Source organism: Mytilus trossulus, chromosome 7 (genome assembly GCF_036588685.1).
Source record: "Mytilus trossulus isolate FHL-02 chromosome 7, PNRI_Mtr1.1.1.hap1, whole genome shotgun sequence".
In the NCBI taxonomy this organism is placed as follows: Eukaryota; Metazoa; Mollusca; class Bivalvia; order Mytilida; family Mytilidae; genus Mytilus; species Mytilus trossulus.
In genome coordinates, this window is record NC_086379.1 from 68,616,410 (window position 1) to 68,635,173 (window position 18,764).

Sequence of the window (18,764 nt, forward strand, 5' to 3'; positions counted from 1 at the left end):
AATGCTGGTCTAATACAAAGCAATAAAATATTCATATAACATGTAAGTGTCCTGAATATGAATGTTTTATTTCCATTGGAATTTAGCTTCTATTAAGACTAATAAATCATTTCTGTATGGTCAGTCATCTTCATGATTTTCAATTTCAGCCTCTCGTGCACCATTTAACTGGTTGACACAGAGCAGCTTAGATACATTCACAGATTTCAGCAGTGTGGGCACAGAAACATCAAGCTCCTTAATGTTTACAGTGGGGACAGCGGATATGGCAGCAAGGGCATCCATTCATCGGCCATCATTAAAACCACGATCAGGGTTTGGGAAATCAAGACCAGGAGCTCAAGTGAAGAAACAAGAGAAAGCTAATGGTTAGCTAGAATAAAATCTGAAAAAAGATGGGTTTGACAGTTGATAGTATCAAATTTGTTTACAATCATGCTTTATTTTGTTCATAGTAATTTGTGTTACAAAAATATTTAATAATTGCAGTAAGATTTCCCAGTGTCTTATTATCCTGTATAAATCTGTAATTCATTTAGCTAATGTTTTGCACTAAAAATATGTCTTAAAGCCTTTTTTGTTCACTAGAAACTTAGCAATTTGGAAGTGTAACTCTTGAATTTCTTTTCTCAGATAAAGTACTTGGATGTTACCTATTATTCCAATTGTGACAGCTTCAACATTGTATAAAAATAAGCTAAGCAACAAAAAATAGTCTTATAGAATATACTGTACTCATTTTTTTTCTCTGTTTCAGAGGAAGATGATGCAGATAAAAGTGAATTTTTCCGATTAAAGAGGAGATTCAAAAGAGACGATGAGAAAACAAGAGTATACTTCGCCAAAAAAAATATCAGGGTCCAACAAATGAGAGAGGTAAATGATTGTCAGAGTAGTAAAATTTAAAGAAGCATCTTTAACTCTTTGAACTTGCTTAACATTGTATATAAACTAAATTTAACAGACAGTGATGTCTCATAGTTGCTTTCATTACTGGTACTTTATTTGTTTTTCAGATGGTGAAAGCAGAACAAAAAAGTAAACGAGAAAGTCAAGTTACTATGTATAGAAAGTATCGAATTGGTGATTTACCTGATATACAAATAAAATACTCTTACATAATAGCTCCATTACAAGCTATAGCTCATGTAAGTTATCAATTATATGCTGTATTATATAGAAAAATAATAGTACAATCTAAGGCTTCAAAAGGATAAACAACTTTATATTTAACCCTACTTATACTTATTAATAGTGTGTTGGAAAATGTATTCCATAAATGTTCAATTATATCTAAAGTGGTGATCATGGTGCACAAACCTAATAGTGAGTGCATGATAAATTTACTTAAATGAAAAATTATCTCAGAAACTAAGATTAACTAATGGTATTGAATATTCTAGTAGATATAAAAACACAATTGAAAATTATAACTCACTGTCATGATATATTAAAGTTTACTTTCATTAGACGAACAATTTATAACATTAAGATTTGTTTTATTACAGAGAGACAGCACAGTAGCTAAGTTATTGTTTAGTGAGGTTTTTAAAGCTATATTTAACAAGATGGATGAAGTAAAACCAGAACGTGAGATCCAGGAGAGCATTAAACAGATCAATAGTAGTATTGATACCATCCTGTCAAGTTCTACTAATTATTTCCCTCCTTTTATTAGCTGCGTTCTGGTAAGTTTATTTATTTGAATTTTGGGTCAGTCATTAGGACTTAAGTATAGAAAGGTTTTTCAGTGGACGAGGCCCATTAATTGTCTATTAAAAAAAATCACCACATCTTCCTATATATAAAAAATATTGTGAGAAGAAAAGCATACGAAACCACCTCTTTTGTTAGTCAAGTTAGGACAGAAGAAAGAAAATATCATGGCATTCATTATCACTGAACTAGTATATATATTTTTTGGGGCCAGCTGAAGGACGCCTCCAGGTGTGGGAATTTCTTGCTGCGTTGAAGACCTATTGGTGACCTTCTGCTGTTGTCTTTTCTATGGTCGGGTTGTTGTCCCTTTGACACATCCCCCATTTCCATTCTTAATTTTATCATAAACATTTATAGAAAATGTGAATAATGTATTGAAATGAATTTGTTAAAATAGAAATGAATTTAAAGTTCATGCAAACATAAGAATTTTTGATTTTTTTTAGGATATATTGTTTGAATTAAGAAATAAATTAACTGTAGATGTCAGTAATATCAGCTCATGTGCAGTCATCAGTAATATCCAACCATTAGGTAAGTACACATGTGCAGTCATTAGTAATATCCAATCATTAGGTAAGTACACATGTGCAGTCATCAGTAATATCCAACCATTAGGTAAGTACACATGTGCAGTCATCAGTAATATCCAACCATTAGGTAAGTACACATGTGCAGTCACCAGTAATATCCAACTATTAGGTAAGAACACATGTGCAGTCATCAGTAATATCCAAACATTAGGTAAGTGCACATGTACAGTCATCAGTGATATCCAACCATTAGGTAAGTACACATGTGCAGTCACCAGTAATATCCAACTATTAGATAAGAACACATGTGCAGTCATCAGTAATATCCAAACATTAGGTAAGTGCACATGTACAGTCATCAGTAATATCCAACCATTAGGTAAGTACATATGTGCAGTCATCAGTAATATCCAACCATTAGGTAAGTACACATGTGCAGTCATCAGTTATATCCAACCATTAGGTAAGTACACATGTGCAGTCATCAGTAAATACAATAACAACAATCATTGAAAGGAGTTATGACACTAAGGAGGGTTTGCAACTAACCAACACACACTCTTAAAGATAAGTAGAAGTCAACATTTGACCTATTCACCTGATTTTGATCTTCTTATGCTATTGTAAGCATGCCATATAACACTTGAATATCAATGACAGTACCTTAAATGATATTTCATACAGTAATGTTGCAAACATTTTAGGAAAACATCACATGATCTTTTATCAATAAGATATGAGTAGAATTTCAATATTTTTTTGTCAAAAGTAATAAGACCTTGTGATTAAGTTGAAATTCACTTTATTGTAAAGATCTGGCATTAATCATTCTTATAGAGTGTTGAATATGGACAAAAATAATGGGTATTTTAAATAGTGAATTTAAAATGATGTTATCTATTACCAGGTATTGTTGTTTTGGAAGATCAGTTGATTGTTCAAGGTGGCGATGAGGCAAGAAGCTCAAAGAGAGGGCGTAATGATGGGTTAACAGTGTCCAGGGATATAGCTACGTGGATAGAACTTGCCAGGTATGTAATACGAAGAGAGGGCGTAATGATGGATTAACAGTGTCCAGGGATATAGTCACGTGGATAGAACTTGCCAGGTATGTAATACAAAGAGAGGGCGTAATGATGGGTTAACAGTGTCCAGGGATATAGCCACGTGGATAGAGCTTGCAAGGTATGTAATACAAAGAGAGGGCTTAATGATGGGTTAACAGTGTTCAGGGATATAGCTTCGTGGATAGAACTTGCCAGGTATGTACTGTGGATTCATTTATTTTCATGGGTACCAATTTTCGTGGATTGAGGAAAACTTACATGTTCGTGGATATTTGATTTCGTGGTTTTGCCTAAGTCTACATACAAGCCTATTGAAAATTTGTCATTCGTTGAACATTTAATTTCGTGGTTTAACTGTTCCCACGAAATCCTCGAAAATTGGTATCCAACGAATAATAATGAATCCACAGTAATACAAAGAGAGGGCGTAATGATGGATTAACAGTGTCCAGGGATATAGTCACGTGGATAGAACTTGCCAGGTATGTAATACAAAGAGAGGGTGTAATGATGGGTTAACAGTGTTCAGGGATATAGCTAAGTGGATAGAACTTGCCAGGTATGTAATACAAAAAGAAGGTGTAATGATGGGTTAACATTGTTCAGGGATATAGCTACGTGGATAGAACTTGCTAGGTAAAAAAGGAGAAAGATACCAAAGGATATTCAAACTCATAAGTTGAAAACAAACGTCAATGCCATGGCAAAAAAAGAAAAAAACAATGTAGCAACTTGAATAAAATATGTTTTCTCCTCTTTACATGGTTTTACGAGAGTTGAGGTTCTTTGTAGCAATTATTTCCATTCAAAAGATTTGTTTCTTTTTGTATCTGTGCAAAAAAAAGGTTTTGAAATATTGCAAAGAAATGACATCATTTATTAAGAAAAAAATTGAAAGCCTTTCACACAAATATGGACCTGCAGCACCTAAAAAACTTTTATATAATTTTTGACATATTTAATCTAAAGAATTATGTAACCATGTCATATCCAACACCATGTAATTGAGAAGTATATATAAAAAAGAAGATGTGGTATGTTCTCTTGCACATTTTATTGTTGGATTTGTTAATCATGGAAATCGTGCTGCAATTAGAAATATTGTTTAACTCCAGAATCACATAACTTCTAAAAAGTATAATGAAATAATGTGTTAAATGTACATGTGAAGTTATCATTTGTAGGTTATACAAGTCAGTGGATGAGTTTGATGTATTACTGGGTATATTTACAAACAAGTTAGGTACAAAAGAAATAACAAAGAAAGCTGTGGAAGCAGAGTCCAGGTGTGATTATCATAAAGCAAGGACCTATTATGAAGAAGTAAGATTGTCTGCTAGTGTGCTCCACTCCCTCTCCCTATAAATATTTAGATAAATCAGTGAAAAAAAGGGAAATAATCATGGCCAGATCCATCAACCTGTCTGTCTGTTGAAAATAAGAAAAATGGGTGGCAGTATGGTCCCGAGACTGTTGAAAACAAATACTTTTAGGATGAAATTTACATTGCTTAATTAAAACCAATCTTATGCTAATAAATGATATGGGGAAGGGGAAGAAGCCTATTATTTTTGGTAAATATATTCAATTGTAAGGTACGTTGTACTAAAGTAGATTTCTTTTAAAACAAGTAGACTATCTTTCTTTACATTTTTATAAACAAAATCTGCCTGGTTATTTTTTGTAATCATTAGACACCAATTGGCAATTTCACAATCAGAACCTTTAACATTTCTATTTTTCATAGGCATTGGTCAGGAGATGAGATACCATTAGATGCTGAATTAGATCTTTGTTTATTTTTTTGTAGGCATTAGATAAAGACTGGTCAGGAGAAAAATCATTAGATGCTGAATTAGATTGATATATTTGATTTTGTTTACATCTCAGATTCTCTGTTTATTTATTTTGTAGGCATTAGAGTAAGATTGGTCAGGAGAGAAGCCTTTAGATGCTGACTAACATCTCTCTATATTTTTTTGTAGGCTTTAGATAAAGACTGGTCAGGAGAGAAACCGTTAGATGCTGAATTAGATCTTTGTTTATTTATTTTGTAGGCATTAGATAAAGATTGGTCAGGAGAGAAACCATTAGATGCTGAATTAGATCTGTGGGATGATTGTAGAATGAAGGTATGAAATGTGTAGTACTATCTTTTGTATATTGAGCCCAACACCAAATTGACAAATATACATCATTCCTTTTGCTGAAATCAAATTTTCCATAAATGAAGTAGGAAGTCTTCAGTTATGACTTACTTTATGACAGATTTTAAGTTTTTATGCCCCCATCATCACCAGAGGGGCATTAAGTCTTACCCATGTCAGTTGGTATAACATCCTGAAATTGTTTTCTGTTCTAGTTTGCCTCAACCAAATGTTATGAAACTTATGCACAATGCCTATTACCACAAATCACTGATCAATTTCAAATTTCGGTGGCATCACTTATGGTTCATTAGTTATGTCTTTTTGTAATGTTGAATGAAAGCAGGGACATCAGCTGTGTCACAGGGAGACATTCTTCATTCATTATGAACTACTGTAATCATTCCATATAATGTTAAAGCAAAGTAAGTTTTAATTCTAATTTATAAAGTAGAGTAATAGATCTATTTGAATTGCAGTGTTTGAATAATTTAACTCAATGGAAAGAGCTACAGAATGTGACAGACCTAGCTGTAGAAGAGGGGAACATAGCCAAAGTATGGGATGATACATTTTATCAGGTAAATAAACTAAAGAAGTGGTCTTATTGGTGGAAAACAAGGTCATTGTTTTATCTGAAAAAAATTACATTGACAGCTGAAGCATTTATTGTAAACAGATTCCAGGCCTCATCATTGTATTTTTATGCATTTAAACTAAAAAAACACATATGTTTCCCATATGACCTTGATCCAAATTATATTTATGTGTTTAACCCATGTATTTTAACAGCAAAGATGTTAATATGTCAATAATATTGTATCACATGCATCATGAGAAGTAAAGTAAATCTTCTAAATATTTCAGAAGAAACATAATCTGCCATGCATATAATAAAAGTTAAGGAAAGCTGAACTTAATAATAATATTTAAGGAATAGTACGTCACATTTATAATGAGAAGTAACGTAAACCTTATAAAGATATTCATATATATATCAGGAACACTAGTGTAGTAAAATTGTAAATATATTAAGTTTTAGCTGAACTAGTATATAATTTTGTTTCAGGGCTAACTGAAGTGTGCCTCCATGTGCTGATTTTTTTTGCTGCGTTGAAAACTCATTGGTTGCCTTTGGCTGTTTTCTGCTCTTTAGTCAGGTTTTGTCTCTTTGTCACATACCCTATTTCCAATCTCAATTATATCATATTTCAGGAACACTATCTGCAATACATAATGAGAAGTAAAGTAAAATTGATGTTACAAGGAGATGAAGACCAACAAACTTTACTAGATTTTGTAGATGGTGCTATGAGAAATCCTGAACAAAAGTCACTTTTGGAGGTAATTATGTTTACCCTAGTAGATCCGATCAACTATCCGGAAAAATGACTTAGACCTTTCTTTATTACAAACCATGAGCAAAAAACTTATAAAGTTTATACAGTATTGGGGTTAATTTTCAATCAGTTATATAAATTAAGTTTTACTGGCATTTCAATGTTACTGCAGACATAGAAACATAGAAATATAATATTTGTAAATAAAAACCTATTTGCTTAATTATATTTAATGCAAAAAGAGGAAATATATATACATTTTGGGTCATGAATATTTAAGATATTTTTTTTATAAAAGGTTTTCAAATTTAAATATATTTCCGATTTATAATCAGTGATAACATATAGGAAGGATTCTATTGAAATACATCAATTTAATATTTCAGAGTAGATACTGTGAATACTTAGCATTAATGTATGCATGGCAACAAGATTATGACAGAGCTCGCCATTATTCCAAAATGGCACAAGATAAATTTCTGCAGGTAAAACTTAGTAAAATGTTCAGCTAGCCTCTAGAAATATATCTTGTATTTGTTAAACAATCTATTAGGAATCATAGGTACCTTTGTTTGTCAGGCAAAACAGGATTACCTCAAACATTTTTTCTATCTTTTTATCCACTGCAACTGGATCTATAAAGTATTGCACTGGTGAAACATTAACAAACTATCAATCAATCTACATAATAATGAATGCTATGTTTTCATGCCCCTTAGCAGTCAACAGGGGCATTATGTTTTCAGCCTTGGTCATCCTTCTGTCCGGCCGTCTCATTTTCTTTTCTGCATACAAACTTAAGTTTGCCTTATGTAAAATTTATGAAACTCATGTACAATGTTCAGACCAACAACACACAGACAGAGTTTGAATTTTGGCAGTGAAGCATTCAACTTCTAGAGCTATGCCCCTTTTTAACTTGGAAAATTGCAAATATTGAGCTGGGACATTTTGTGTCCTCAGACACATTCTTTATATTTGTTTGTGATGTTTAAATTTGGAAATTTTTAGGACAACCCATGTTCAAAAACGTTATTGCATTTTTCTAATCCCTAATTATGATCTTCAAGTTTATGTGAGTGGATTTTCACTCTAATTGTAATTTCAAATTTCCCTCCTTAGATGATACATTTATATAATATTCTTGAAGGAATGGTGTAGTACAGATGTACTTATTGTATCAAGTAGAGCCTCTAGACTACAGGTGTTACAGCCTCTGGTGGAATTACAAGAATTTCTGGAATTTATGTCTCTAGAAAGTAAGGTTTATGAAAGAATTAATGATTTAGTTGTATGTCTAACAGTATCTTGATAGTTTATAGTGGCTGTCAGCTGAAATTTGTAGCGTTTATTGGTAAAAATAATCTAAACTAATGTATCTCTAAGAATTTCCTTGACATGCTTACATGTACCCTTGAGAGTATCCCTTGTATATTTATTTGTATCTTTGAGAGTATGAATTACATGTTTAGCTATAAGAATATGAATGAAATGTTTAGTGAATGTATGCATGATGGTTGTGTTTATCCCTTTAAATAGAATATAGAAAGCATGTTTACGTGTGAATAAGTAAAGGCTATAACATTAAAATGGAATTGAGACGATCAGACAGGACTTTTGAAATCCTTTTATTTACATACAATGTTGTAGGTATGGGGATTTTGAAAAGTTGGCAGGTATATTTCAAGTCATCAAACTGAGTAATGAATTATTTTTTTAATTTTAGGTAATTTCAACTCAAATGTTCCATATACTCAGCTGTTAGCCAAATGGGAAAGAAGAAATCCTCATGTAATTCTTGATTCTATTGACACCTGGGATGACATAGTTACCAACAGGTAATGTGACATAAAAAGTTTGTCTGGATTCATGCTTTACTCTCTGTTTCAGCACATATTCATTTTAATATAACTGCTTTTCATGCCCCACCTATGATAGTAGGGGGGCATTATGTTTTCTGGTCTGTGCGTCTGTTTGTCCGTTCATCTGTTCGTCCGTCCGTCTGTCCCGCTTCAGGTTAAAGTTTTTGGTCAAAGTAGTTTTTGATGAAGTTGAAGTCCAATCGACTTCAAACTTGGTACACATCTTTCCTATGATATGATCTTTCTAATTTTAATGCCAAATTAGAGTTTTCACCCCAATGTCACGGTCCACTGAACATGGAAAATGATAGTGCGAGGGGGGCATCTGTGTACTGGGGACACATTCTTGTTATACTATTATTATTAAATGTGTAGATTCAATATTATTAGAATTAGCATTTAGAACTTTGAGAGAAATCTCTGTGGCAATGTTACACCATTGAATAATATAGAGCAAAAATATTATACATTTGATTGATGTTGCTTTCTGCTGCCTTGATGCAAAATATGCTTTTTCTTGGCAAGATAACACAATGTTTAACCATTAAGTTTATGAATGGTGATTTCATTGAGCATTTCTTGTAAAACAGTACTGCACATAATAATTTTGTTTTGGATAAGATTGCATGAAATTCAATCAAAACCTTATGTTACTGACTTGATATCTATATCTTTCAAAGTTTATTACTACCTTTTTGATACACAAAATATAGTGCATTGATCATAACATTCTATCCATCCTATCCATGAACATTTCCAGAAATGTATCAATTTAATATATGCTCAGACATTCAAGTAAAAAATTATGTTACATCTGTCAAAAAAATACATAGCTTTTGCAAGGTGCAGGAATCTTATATCTGTTCTAAAAATATAAATGATGTCTTTGTTTAAGTCATCTTTAAAAAAAAAATAGAGTTATCTCCCATTGTCATAAATTGTAGTTGAATCAACTACACAACCAATGCTTTATACAATGCAATATTTAATTTTACTTCCCGCTGATAATTTAACACAATCTTTACATTTCAGTGCTTACGAGCACTTTGATTCACTTTTTCATATTAGATTGTTAGATTTATTGAAAATTATTCATTTCAGGAATGTATACTTGGACCATATATCCCAAAAACTGATATCTTGTAAAACTGAAGATTCTATGGAGATAGATGAAGGAGACATGTTTCTGTCTTCCAAAGTCAAACTGAAACTGTTAATGGCTGAGAGTTCTACAACACAAAACAACTATAAACTGTCTCTTAATATCTTGGCAGAGACTAGAAGGGTAAATAAAAAAATTTGCATAATAATCTCAAAGAACTCACTAAACAAAGTCAAAATTGTAAAGCTTATTGAAATATGTGGTGGAATCCCACATAGAAATCAGAGGAGCATATTGAGATTATTTCTTATCAGTGCATCACTCTTTATCACACCTGAAAATAAAAAGATTGAGTGTGAAACTTTCCTCATTGTTTGATAAGATGGATAATTTCGACAAAATTACTCAAAACATTTAAAAGTTAGAATTGAACATAATTGAGTTCTTTGATTTTTCAGGAACAAAAAAAGTGTACATCAAAATTGACTCTTTTCACCTACATCAGATTTAGAAAAAAAAAATATTCAGATAATTAATTGATAAAATTGACCTGTGAAGCAGGTTTATTTATTATATTTACCTGTATTTTGATATTACAGCAATGTAAAGAACTAGATGGAATAAATATGTTATTGTGGAGCCATCTTTATACAATGACTCATCAGAAAAAAGCACAGAACACAGAATGGTCAGATGATGTGTTCAACAGTATACTGACTACAGGGGATCTGTTAGGTAGGTATACTTTCCATAGTGAAAATTGGTACATACTGACTCATAAAAAAACCTCTTCAGACTGACATAAGTGACTTTACCAGGTCTTCATCCAAAAAACTGGTACACTGTGATCCATTTATCACATGGAAAGGGGGAGGGGGTAAGTTATCACACTGTGATATTCATGACGCCACATCTACTGTTAATGGTGACATCATCTATTTATGTTGTTATGTCACACAAAACACAGCATAAAATGTACTGTGTGCATAAATTCTTTATACAGTTCACTGCTTACCCCTTACTGACCATAGAGGGTGAATAAAATCTGAAGAAAATACAGCTTGCGGCCTTACCCCCTATGAATTTTACTTTCCCTCTATAGATCTATAGGGGGTCATTAGTGAATCATATAACTTATAATAAATAGCCTATCTATTGTCCCCAATTAATGTTGACTGCTTCTTTTATACATCCCACAAAGCCAAACATTTGTATATTTTTGTTTCTTATGCAAACTATATCAATGATAGCAATGAAAGGAATTAACTTTACTTACACAATACAAGCCATTCGTAAAGATACAATGCAACACTCCACAAAAGTTATATATCTTTCAGGAAATATTTTAAGCAAATGTTTTAGTATACACAGTTTATTATTTTTGTTCTGATTTTGTGAGATAACTCCATGAATTTCTATAGGACCCTGTTGAATATATACTTTCGTCTGCATTTTCATAAAAATGAAGGTTGAATTTGTAAATGGACTCAATTTATATCAACCTTTTCATATGGAGCAAAGCATATTTAATATACATCTCTTAGAACTTGAATAAAAATATTTATAATTAAGGTTTTCTTTTTAGGCAAGTATGAAAAGAGTGGTTTGTTGAAAGAACATGGCGGTCTTGGCAGACGACACTTTGTCCTGACTGGTCAATCACACAAGTTATTAGCATCAGCTGTCTCCAACTTAAAAGACCTTCGGGATCTAAATGATAAAAATCAACAGAAACTAAAGGAGCTTACAGGAAAATCTAAACCGTCAGAGGTAATAAAATCATTTATCATTGATAATTGTTTAAAAAAAAGATTACAGCCTTTGGATGGTGTAAACTTTCAAAAAAAAACCTGTATGGCATATGGTGTAATGGTGTAAGGGGAATGGTGTAATGGTGTTTGAGGAATGGTGTGATTGTGTAACATGCAATCGGGAATGGTGTGAATGATGGTGTACAACATTTCATTGATTGAAAACGAAGTTCTTTTTATTTTATTTTTTTCGATTTGTAAACATAAGCAATAATAATAATCTTTATATTTGAAATTTAATTGCATTATCAGTAATTTTGGATCGTGAAGATAGAATGGGGAATGGTGCATGGTGTAATGTGTAAGGTGAATGGTGCAAAAATGTAAGGTGTATGGTGCAAAAGTGTAACGTGTATGGTGTAATGGTACAAGGTGTATGGTGTTATGGTACAAGGTGTATGGTGTAATGGTGTTAGTTGGAAGTTTACTCCATCCAAGGACTGTAGCTAAAGAGATTATTCTAAACTGAAACATTAGATGAATTGCTGAGTGATATAAATAGCCTAGCTATTGTATAACTAGTCTGTCAACACTGAGTTTGTGAGTTTGAATTCAGCATGTGGCATATGCTTTCCACTCCAATATCAGTTGACTAGGATTGAGAGTTTTCTTGCCCAAAGGTTGTGGTTCTCTCTCTTGGTACTGCAGTTTCCTCCACCAATAAAAAAATGACTGCAAAGTAATAGCCTGAAAACTGTGTGAGACAAATCAATTAATCAATCATTACATTGTTTAAATAATTGTTATTTATTTGAAAATGTTTTGGTAGTAGATATATGCTGTGTAGCATGTTTGCTTTTCTGTAAAACAGCAAAAGCTGATAAGTGGTGAACATGAAATGATTTTATTGAATCAGTATGAATTATTTGTTTCTGTGCCTCAAACAACAATGTAGAGGCAGCATTTTTCCTGACAGTATAAAAAAGAAGATGTGGTATGATTGCCAATGAGACAACTATCCACAAAAGACCAAAATGACACAGACATTAACAACTATAGGTCACCTTCAACAATGAACAAAGCCCATACTGCATAGTCAGCTCTGACAGGTCAATTATGTATTGTGATTGATTTAATCATTTATGTTCTTTCATATAACATTTTGTAATTTCAGATTACCCAAGTTTTAGTCCATAATGGATATGAACAGATAAAGAAGTCATTAAGTTTTGATGGTACATCTACATTAGACTGTAGATATGGAATGGATCAGGCCTATTTAATGGTGGCCAAATATTGTGATACATTCCTCAGACTGGAGGAAGATGGTAGGTATCTTGTTATTGGTCAGGCAAGGATTGTGTTGAGACAGAGCTACCTTTTGTACCTTCACATCATACACTTCTCTTTTTAGATATATACCAAAACTTGACAAAAGAAAAGACAGCATTTATTACACAGTGACACTTTCAGGCCTTCAACTCTTTGTTTAAAATTCTGTTAAATCACGAAAAAAGACTATCAGGTAAACATATCTGTTCTTTTTTCTGTTTACAAGTGATTTGGTCCTCAGGAAAGCATGTGTGTATTATTTTGTGTTCACAGATGAGATGGAACTTCAAGAACATATATCTGTTCCATTTCTGTTTGCAGATAAGATGAAATTGAGAATGGAAATGGGGAATGAGGCTATCATGTACACTACACATGTCATGTTAATTTCAGTTTACAAGTGAGATTTGACCCAAGGAACACATGTTATGTTCTATTTTCTGTTTACAGGTGACATGAGACTTCAGGGACACATGTCTGTTTTCTGTTTGCATGTGATTTGAGACTTCAGGGTCAGGGACATGCAGCTTTTCTGTTTTGTTTACTAGTAGCACAAGGCTATCAGGAACACATGTCTGTTTAATTTTCTGTTTACAGATGATATGAGCCTATTAGGAACAGACAGTGATACTTTCACTTCCACAGTGATTGTCTGTTTATTAAATGCTATGAAGTTAGACTGTAAAGAGGCCAGACAAAGGTTCCCTAGATTGTTACAATTAGTTGAAATGAATCCTAATACTGTAGAGAAATTCAAAGAAAAGGTTAGTTTTAAGATTTATGTGTAACGAAAACTTAAATTCTATAACAGTGTTGATTGTAACAAATGTACATTAGCATAAAATGAAATAAGCAACAGGTGGAAGTAATAAGTATAATCTAACGGAGAACAACTTTATACAGATTTATCGTGACTTAAAATTAAAATTCCTATTACCCAATAAATGTGTCATCTTAACTTATGTTTCTTATGATTTTATTGATTCAAAATTCTGCAGAACATTGTTGGGGTATTTGGCACAAAAACATCGTTGAAACTAATTTTAAACACAAATGAAAAGTAGGTTTAGAATACTTCAGCTTTATTTTTATGTGAATTATTGGATAAATCATGAAAATCCATAATGAGGGGAATATTATAATAGCATATTGAAGGTAAAACAAGATTTTTTGATGGCCATGAGGGAAAGTCTCAACTAATTGAATATTTTTTAACCTATTATAATGAACATAAATTTGAATTTAATATTTTAGTGTGCAGAATTACCCTGTTGGATGTTTATAATGTGGATTGGACAGATGGTAGCCTTGTTAGACAAACCAGAAGCTAAAGCTATACATAATATAATTATAAATATAGCTAAGACATATCCACAGGTAACGGTTATTTAGACTTGTTAGACAAACCAGAAGCTAAAGCTATACATAATATAATTATAGAAATAGCTAAAACATATCCACAGGTAACAATTATTTAGCCTTGTTAGACAAACCAGAAGCTAAAGCTATACATAATATAATTATAAATATAGCTAAGACATATCCACAGGTAACCATTATTTAGCCTTGTTAGACAAACCAGAAGCTAAAGCTATACATAATATAATTATAAATATAGCTAAGACATATCCACAGGTAACCATTATTTAGCCTTGTTAGACAAACCAGAAGCTAAAGCTATACATAATATAATTATAAATATAGCTAAGACATATCCACAGGTAACATTTGTTTGGCCTTGTTAGACAAACCAGAAGCTAAAGCTATACATAATATAATTATAGATATTGCTAAAACATATCCACAGGTAACGATTATTTAGCCTTGTTAGACAAACCAGAAGCTAAAGCTATACATAATATAATTATACATATTGCTAAAACATATCCCCAGGTAAGGTTATTTCCTAATTGCAAAGTCGTCAAGAATATGAAAAATTGAATCTTAAATCATAGATGGTATTACAGTAGTGATGAATATAACCCATCATATGATTGGTTGAAGCACTTGAGATTGAAAATAATGTGTTCAACAAAAATCTATTTCAAAATTACATAAAATAGTATCTTTCAAGAATTGAGATGGATAGCACAAACTGCAACAAACAGTTGCCTATTGTACCAACAAATGATAAAAAATAATAGGAACTTTTTGAGCTGGTTTAATACTGTTTCCAATAAGGTTCCAAGGAGTAATGCTCATTTGAAAATGAATTTCTTTGAAAAAAACTTTTGACTTTCTTTCATACAGGCAGTAACATACCCATTCAAATTAAGTGGAGAAGGTTATACATTTGGTAATACTCCTGAAGACAAGGAAAATAAGGCTGTCAAACAAAAGTAAGTACATAACTTTATATATTTTTGTGTTGTGTAGTTCTTGAAAAAAAAAATGGAATTCACATTTGACAAAAACATTTTTAAAAGTGTTAAAAGACTTGAATATTATAAATTCAGAAATTATTGCGATGTTTTTATTATTGTGAAAAATGCCATAGGTTAGGGTTATAATCGCAATAATTTAAACTCGCATTTTGAAATTTATATATGAATTTAACAGGATATTTCTCAATATCGCAATAATAAAAATCGCAGTTTAGTCTAAAATTACAAAATCGCATTAAAATGTGTGCAATAAATTCTGAATTTACAGTATCAAATATTGCAGCATAGTACTAAGTCAAACTTATCTCCAAAATACTGAGAATGGAAATTATTTTTTGCTAAATTTTACTTTGAATACTACTATTTGTTATACCCAGAAGCTTTTGTTCTAAGTTTTTAATACAGATTTATTAACATTGTGAAAAAAAGAACTGTAACATAAGACAACCAATTGGTGTGACAAAATTTTAGATTTTTATTTCAACAGTCCAATAGGACACAGTTCTGCCCTTTATATTTCAGAGAGTAGGAGACCTTGATACTAAACCCTCTATAAATAAAACTTATTCAAAGTCAGATCCAGAATCAAATACTGTTTGATTCCTTTTATTTTCCCTACAGAATAGAAGATTTGTTGAATGATTCACTTGTTTCAAAATTTGTGAGTGCATTGGAACAATTTTCTCAGCCAGACCAGTTGTTTAAGGTGAGTAGAAATTATGTCACAGAAACTTACATGGTTTGAGAACAAATATACATATACAGTAGGGTTTTTTGTTCTCATAAATAGAGGGATTTTTAACTTTCTGAAAATGATTGGACAGTTCTAGGAACATTTGATATGCAATGAGATCCATTTCAGTGTAAAAATAAGAAGATGTAGTATGGTTGCCAATAAAACACCTCTCCAACAGAATCAAATGATGTAGAAGAAAGGTCTGTATTTGTCTCTCCTACAACAAAAATTGCTGAAGCAAGAATTTGGCAAACTGTTTCTTGTGTCATCAAAGTTTTTGATTGAATTACATAGGCAAGACATATCTATGTGGCATCAGTTTATTTAAAGATAATCACATAGGATTCTAATTTTTACAAATGTAAATTCTTAGTTCAAAGAAACAAAAAAGTAATGAAGTATTTACCTTTTTTTTAAGGACTGGAGTGAAGACATAAAGTTATTAATAAAGAAGAAAGAAAAAGACAAAATAAAAGCTGAGTTTGCTAAAATGTATAAGTTGATATTTGACCATAGCATGACATCATCAGCCAGACAATCTGTGGATTCTAGCCAAGGACTTAGTCAAGTATCACAAGCCTCAATGGTAGAAACAGGGAATTACATCAAGAAGTTTGGAGCAGTAAGCATAAAGTTTTATAAAATATATAACTGTATGGTTGGTGAGTGTTCAGAATATCTGTAGAAGGACAGCTTTTGCTGTATTTTAATTTTCAATACTTACTTGATTTTTATAACCTTAGTATGACACTGCCAAGGGGGCATTTAGTATTACCCTTGTCTCTCTGTAGGCCTGTCATTACATCTGTCCATAAAATACAGATCAAGTTCAAAATGTGGGTAGTGTCCCTTTTACAGTTCTCAAGTTATGTCCCTTTATAAAGTTATATGCAACAGGATTATCATCTGTGTCACACGTTCTCCATTTATTTGATTACACAAAATTATTCATTAGGTAAATGTTCAAAATGATTCAGAAATTTTGATAGAAATTGGAGTGATCATGACTTTTATGTCCAAAACAACATTGCGGCAAGAGTGAACATGTTGAATCAACTTTTCATGTATTTCTTGCTTGTAGTACTGCATTATTTACACCTCTGTCTGGCAATTTGAATTTTGGAATAAAGCTTGCAGATAATACACAACCAATCTCAGGCAGGGATAACATAGATAGACATGTTGATAGATAATTCTATGGGAAATAGAGCTTTAAAAATTAACTTTGTTAGGAAGGATGTAGGCATTTTTCATACCAATGTTGGAATTTAATGTCAAAGATTTCTGATAACTTCCAAATTTATAATCAGCTAAAGGTTGTTTATATCAGAAACTTAACTTTAGTTAAATGACATATAAGATTTTTCATCAGTGGGAAACATTTGTTATTTTTGAAGTTTTATTAACTCTAATTATTTTTATACGACCGCAAAATTTGAGAAAAACTTTCGTCGTATATCACGTTGGCGTTGTCGTAGTGGTCATCGTCTTCGTCCAAATACTTTTAGTTTTCTGAAATTTTAACACAAGGTTTATGACCACAAAAGGAAGGTTGGGATTGATTTTGGGAGTTTTGATCCCAATATTTCAGGAATTAGGGGCCAAAATAACTTTGTTTGATTTCATCAAAAATTGAATAAATGGGGTTCTTTGATATGCCAAATCTAACTGTGTATATAGATTCTTAATTTTTGGTTCTGTTTTCAAATTGGTCTACATTAAAGTCCAAAGGGTCCAAAATTAAACTAAGTTTAATTTTAACAAAAATTGAATTCTTGTGGTTCTTTGATATGCTGAATCCAAACATGTACTTAGATTTTTGATTATGGGCCCAGTTTTCAAGTTGGTCCAAATCAGGATCTAAAATTATTATATTAAGTATTGTGCAATAGCAAGAAATTTTCCATTGCACAGTATTGAGCAATAGCAAGAAATCTTCAATTGCACAGTATTGTGCAATAGCAAGTCTTTTCAATTGCACAGTATTGCACAATAGCAAGAAATATCTAATTGCACAATATTGTGCAATAGCAAATTTTTTTTTAATTAGAGTTATCTTTCTTTGTCCAGAATAGTAAGCAAGAAATATCTAATTGCACAATATTGTGCAATAGCAAATTTTATTTTTATTAGAGTTATCTTTCTTTGTCCAGAAAAGTTAGCAAGAAATATCTAATTGCACAATATTGTGAAATAGCAAGAATTTTTTTAATTGGAGTTATCTTTCTTTGTCCAGAATCAACTTAAATCTTTGTTATATACAATATACAATGTATATTCACTTTTTACTACCAACTGATAAATTTAAACAATCTTTACCATTCAGTGATAACAAGCAGTTTTTTTACATCTTAATATTTTATTATGTATTTAAATGAGTAGTCATTGTTGCAAACTCCATTAGAAATTTTAATTGAGATCAGTTTTGGAATAAGGGAAAGGGGGATGTGAAAAAAAAATTGGGTGGGGGGGGGGTTAAATTTTTCTCATTTGAAATTAAGTATAAAGGAAATTTCTTCAAACATTATTTTGAGAGGATTAATATTCAACAGCATAGTGAATTGCTCTAAGAGAAAACAAAAATTTTAAGTTCATTAGAACACATTCATTCTGTGTCAGAAACCTATGCTGTGTCAACTATTTAATCACAATCCAAATTAAGAGCTGGATTCAGCTTGAATGTTGTGTCCATACTGTGTACCATTCAGGGTTTAACCTCTGCGGTCGTATAAAGTTTTGCCATGCAGAGCATCTGGTTTAATATTTGAAATCATTAAAGTCATGTGTTGAA

At 31.7% G+C, this 18,764-nt stretch overlaps 1 protein-coding gene across 1 annotated transcript in view; it reads left to right on the forward strand.

Annotated features, from left to right (window-relative positions):
• LOC134725666 (DNA-dependent protein kinase catalytic subunit-like) overlaps window positions 1-18,764 on the forward strand; it is a 93,115-nt gene that overhangs the window by 55,379 nt on the left and 18,972 nt on the right. Inside the window, exons 62-83 of the mRNA XM_063589679.1 lie at window positions 150-368; window positions 758-876; window positions 1,017-1,148; window positions 1,509-1,688; window positions 2,166-2,253; window positions 3,160-3,283; window positions 4,504-4,642; window positions 5,377-5,451; window positions 5,946-6,047; window positions 6,682-6,810; window positions 7,193-7,291; window positions 7,957-8,065; window positions 8,533-8,644; window positions 9,770-9,953; window positions 10,370-10,505; window positions 11,356-11,540; window positions 12,696-12,849; window positions 13,451-13,617; window positions 14,108-14,230; window positions 15,104-15,192; window positions 15,859-15,943; window positions 16,392-16,595. Coding sequence (XP_063445749.1) covers window positions 150-368; window positions 758-876; window positions 1,017-1,148; window positions 1,509-1,688; window positions 2,166-2,253; window positions 3,160-3,283; window positions 4,504-4,642; window positions 5,377-5,451; window positions 5,946-6,047; window positions 6,682-6,810; window positions 7,193-7,291; window positions 7,957-8,065; window positions 8,533-8,644; window positions 9,770-9,953; window positions 10,370-10,505; window positions 11,356-11,540; window positions 12,696-12,849; window positions 13,451-13,617; window positions 14,108-14,230; window positions 15,104-15,192; window positions 15,859-15,943; window positions 16,392-16,595 — 2,954 coding nt within the window. The remainder of the gene's footprint in view (window positions 1-149; window positions 369-757; window positions 877-1,016; window positions 1,149-1,508; window positions 1,689-2,165; window positions 2,254-3,159; window positions 3,284-4,503; window positions 4,643-5,376; window positions 5,452-5,945; window positions 6,048-6,681; window positions 6,811-7,192; window positions 7,292-7,956; window positions 8,066-8,532; window positions 8,645-9,769; window positions 9,954-10,369; window positions 10,506-11,355; window positions 11,541-12,695; window positions 12,850-13,450; window positions 13,618-14,107; window positions 14,231-15,103; window positions 15,193-15,858; window positions 15,944-16,391; window positions 16,596-18,764) is intronic.